Source organism: Hyaena hyaena, unplaced genomic scaffold (assembly GCF_003009895.1).
Source record: "Hyaena hyaena isolate Hyena2069 unplaced genomic scaffold, ASM300989v1 scaffold_78, whole genome shotgun sequence".
Lineage (NCBI taxonomy): Eukaryota > Metazoa > Chordata > Mammalia > Carnivora > Hyaenidae > Hyaena > Hyaena hyaena.
This window is the reverse complement of record NW_024080710.1, coordinates 209,926-214,546: the sequence shown is the minus strand read 5'-3', so window position 1 is coordinate 214,546 and position 4,621 is coordinate 209,926. Positions and strand designations below refer to the sequence as shown.

Here is a 4,621-nt window from a genome sequence, read left to right as displayed (position 1 = left end):
TTTATTTCTAGGAGAGAGAGAGAGAGACAGCGTGAGCAGGGGAGGGTCAGAGAGAGAGGGAGTCACAGACTGAAACAGGCTCCAGGCTCTGAGCTGGCAGTCAGCACAGAGCCCGACGCGGGGCTCGAACCCACGAACCGCGAGTACATGACCTAAGCGAAAGTCGGACGCTTAACCGACTACGCCACCCAGGCGCCCCAGAGGGTAGATCTTAAATTAAGTGCTTTTACCTTCCATGTAAGGACAAAAAAATCAATAGCAAAGGGTCCAGCAAGAAATCTTGGGAGGTGATAGATAGGTTAATGGCAATGATAGTGATGGTGGTTTCCTGGGTGTGTATTTATCTCCACACACATCAAATTGTATACATCAAATATCTACAGCTTTTGTATGTCAGTCATACTTCTATGAAGTGACTTAAACATTAGGATTGGAAGTATCTTCAACATAGAATTAGCTTAAGAAATTTATCTCAGTAAAGCATTTTACAGCACCAGAATCTAGAGCATTAATTTTCACATTAGGGTTTGTCCTTCACCGGGTCCCATCTAGACTGGTAACAACTGGTTGGATTTAGAGACTTAGACACGGATTTCTGGTCTTCACTTTCTGTTTGTCAAGCTCACCCTTCAAGCATAGTCTATCTCAAGGTAACATGAAGTGCATTACGTTAATTTAAGTAAAATACATTTTTATCAAACCCTGACTAAAACCTTGGGGAGGCTCACACTCTTTTCAGTAGTTGGACCACAATTCCTTGACTTCTTCCTGCATTGCCATACCTCAACCGTTTCCGTACACTCTTCAGTTGTTCAGCTCTGAAGTACACCCAAGTTCCCGCAGCATCCTGTAGCTGTCTTTAGGAGTATTCTCAAGTGGACCCTAGAGATTATGTGGCTCAATCTAATATTTTACGGAGAAGTTTACTTCAGTGTTTTTGGAAGCTGATCAGGTAGGTGAAGGCAGCACCAGGCTTGTCTAGTGCAAATGATTCCCAGTCTACTATGGTCCCTTAGTATTCCATTCCCACTGCCACTTCCCTAAGCCATCATTCTCTGTCTCCCACTCCTGTAACAGTTTGTATGCAATTTCCGCTCTCATCATGGCTTTTCCAAATTCTTTGTATATAATCTATACAGCTAATTATCTGTGATTTTTTAGGGCATGTATCATATTTCTTCATTGTCAATAAGATGAAATCTGAAATTTGTAATAAGACCATCAAGACCATGTATGATCTAATCACAGTGTAGAATGTGTTTCATAAAATGTATTTGAGATGATCTAACCTCAGGGTTTGGGCTAATGACAAACAAAACAAAAAATTGTTTCACTCTTTTTAGATTTGTTTCTTGTAAAATAAAAAAGAGACCAACTCTAGCTGGACAATAGGTATGATATGTACACAAAGTTTGACGATTGATGTATTGGAAATGCTGATTTTAAGGTAGGTTATCAATCAGAACATAACCTTATAGTTTACAACGCAAAACAACCAGGAAAAAGGCTTAGTTTTTTTTCACTAGTAATATGAAATAGATAAGCAAATAACTCACATTCTGTAAACTTGAATCTTTGGGAGAAATTATAGAAATATGAAATAAGTGCTTCCTTTCTCTGATAAAGACAAGCTTTCAGATAAGAATCAATCATAATTATACATTATGATTCTGAGAGGCTGTCTGGAGATAGAATAAAAAAATTTAGGCAATAGGAGCATTGGTAAGCTGTTGGCTGTGTGTTTATTCCTTGTCTTTTGAGAATGCTCTAAGTGTGAGAACAGTTCTGTTTCTCTCTAGCATGGGATTGATACAGACATGTGTAGCTAAGCTAAGAGCTAAGAACAGCATTTAAGAGCACACCTGTTGCAAACCATGTATATTCAAGGGCGAAGAGTACTATGCCCATCATTTCCTTGGACTAAGCATGGAGGGACTGTGGATCCAAGCACTGGTGCTGTTTCTGTCATTTCCTTCATATCCACAATGTACTATCCAACCTTCTACCATTTTAATGATCTAAATGCCCTTTGATAAATATGAATACTTGTTGAGCCACGTTTATGTCTAGAGGGAAGTGAAATACAAAGTATATAAATTATGAAATTTAGGAAATTTCAAGCACATGATTTATTTCAGAGGGAAGAATCAAAATTCAGCAAGGAATTTTGCAATGAATAAAATGTCATCAAAATGTGGAAAATTTGGGAGAAGATTGTTATGTATATCAAGGTAAAGTGTGGACTTGCAAAAACAGATTCTGTTTTGCGTGTATGTGTGATTTGATGAGTTTATTTCTTATATAATCATCAGCACAACTGTAGCTCCCATCTGTCACAATACAACACTATTAAAATACCATTGACTACATCCCTTGTGCTGTACCTTTCATCCCCTTGAACTGTTTATTCCATAACTGTATCACCCATTCCCCTTCACCAATTTACCCATCCCCCACCTTCTCCCTTCTGGCAAGCATCAATTTGTTCTCCATATTTATGGGTCTGTTAATACTTTTGTTTGGTTATGTATTTGTTCTTTTTAGATTTCACATCTAAAAGTGAAATCATTTCTCTACCTGTTTTCTTTCACTAGCATCATACCCTGGAACTTCATCCCTGTGGTTACAATAAAAAAATCTAATCCTTTTTTATGGATGAATCATATTCCCTTATGCACATAAAACCGCATCTTTACCCATTAACCTTTTGATGGACACTTGGGTTGCTTCCATATCTTGGCAATTATAAATAATGCTGTAATAAACAGGGGTGTGAGCTGAACAATGTTTTTAATTTTGATGTAATTTAACAGATTTACATTTTTCTAGGAATGTGCATAAATCAAGTGTGGTTGCCAGAGATGCTATACCAGAACTCTGTGGACTACTACAGTGGCTGGAATGAAGAAAAATGGTTTTCTAAAGCCTTCGACTCCAAGGCTATAAAGTGATTTTATTTTTATCTAGATATTTTCATTCTGAAAATTGTCTCCCTCAGAGCCTGGTGGACCTGCTTGTTCCTCAGAGTGTAGATGACAGGGTTCAACAATGGGGTCACCACCGTGTGCACAAGTGAAGCCTCCCTATTGGAGTCCAGCCTGTTTGTTTGCTTTGGTTTCACGTATATAAAGACACAGCTGCCGTATATCAGGGAGAGGACTATCAAGTGAGACGAGCAGGTGGAGAAAGCTTTCTGTCGCTCCCTGGCTGATGGGAGTCGCACAATTGTGACTACTATGTTGCTGTATGCAATGATGGTTATGAGAAGGGACGTCAGAAGGATACACAAAGCAAGGACAAAGGCCAACATTTCAACAGACCTGGTATTAGAACAAGAGAGATGAATCAGGGAACCAAGGTCACAGAAGAAGTGGGGGATGACACTTGGGCCACAGAAGGATAATTGGGAAACCTTTACTATCAGACCAGTCATGAGAGTGAAAGCCAAAACACAACAGGAAGTGACCAAGCGGAAGCAAGTCTTGAGGTTCATGATGGTTGGGTAATGCAGAGGCTTGCAAATGGCCATGCACCGATCCACAGACATCACTGTTATGAGGAAGAAACCTGTTGCACCCAGATATACATACACAAAGGCTTGTATGAAACAGGCAATAAAGGAAATGGTTTGCCTGCCTAAAAGAAAGATGACCAGCAACTTAGGAATAACAGCACTTATGAAACAACACTCAAAGAAGGAGAAAATGCTGAGGAAAAAGTACATAGGTGTCTGTAGCCGGGAGTCGGCACAGGTGATGGTCACTATGAGAGCATTGCCTGCAATGGATGCCAGGTATGCCAGCAGGTGCACCAGGAAGAGGACCTTTCCCAGGTGTTGGAAGGCAGGGAACCCCTCCAAGGTGAATTCCTGGACAGTGGTCCCATTCCCCATTTCCATGGGCATCTCTTTCCGCGGCATCATCACTGCTGGTCTTGATCTAGAATAAAGACATAAAGGAGAGCAAATGTTTTAGCAGAGCATATGATTGAATTATTTGCCTATCCAAGAAAGTGGCCAGGAAGATAGCAAAGTGACTTATCCAATTGGTTCTTGAATCAGAAGGACCTGAGTTCAATAGTGATTCAACACTGAGTTCTAATCCCTGAGAGATGAGTCATCTGTGGAAATGTAGTTTACCTTTATGAACTTCACTTTTACCCTCAGCAAAATGAAGATGACAGGATCTGCCTACTCATGTTCTTGTGAGAATAAGTAAGATAAAGCATGCAGCTCACTTGGCATATGATGCCAATGTTTCCTATGTGTTCCTCAAGGTCTAATTGTCATGTGATGGTCATTAATTGTATTCTTGAATAGAGCATCATCAGTAGGCAGAATGTTTGAAAGTTTTGAGTTATTAAATATTTTATTGTTATTAATAATATTATATATTTTTAGTATTAAGTTTGTAATATTCCCTTTGTGTGTCCATTTTAATATGTAACATTCTGTGGTCCAAGTTGTCATCATCATCTTCTGTTGATATTCATACCTATTCTATGCTGGTCACTGAAATTCACTTTTTCTATTACCCTTTACAATAACGATGAGCCTCTTCTTCTAAGGAAGCAGAAACTGACACTTAGATTCAGAGAGCTTAGGGCACATACCTGGGACTTT

The 4,621-nt window shown here is 39.3% G+C and overlaps 1 protein-coding gene across 1 annotated transcript; it reads right to left on the bottom strand.

The window, feature by feature from the left end:
• Positions 1-2,959: 2,959 nt before the first annotated feature.
• On the bottom strand, positions 2,960-3,922 carry LOC120232759 (olfactory receptor 6C75-like). Its single transcript, XM_039233656.1, has one exon. The coding sequence runs from the start codon at positions 3,920-3,922 to the stop codon at positions 2,960-2,962; it is 963 nt and encodes a 320-aa protein (XP_039089587.1).
• Positions 3,923-4,621: the final 699 nt, after the last annotated feature.

What these genes read in the sequence shown, in the direction of transcription:
- LOC120232759 (XM_039233656.1), bottom strand. Translation starts at nt 3,922, where the DNA reads ATGATGCCGCGGAAAGAGATGCCCATGGAAATGGGGAATGGGACCACT.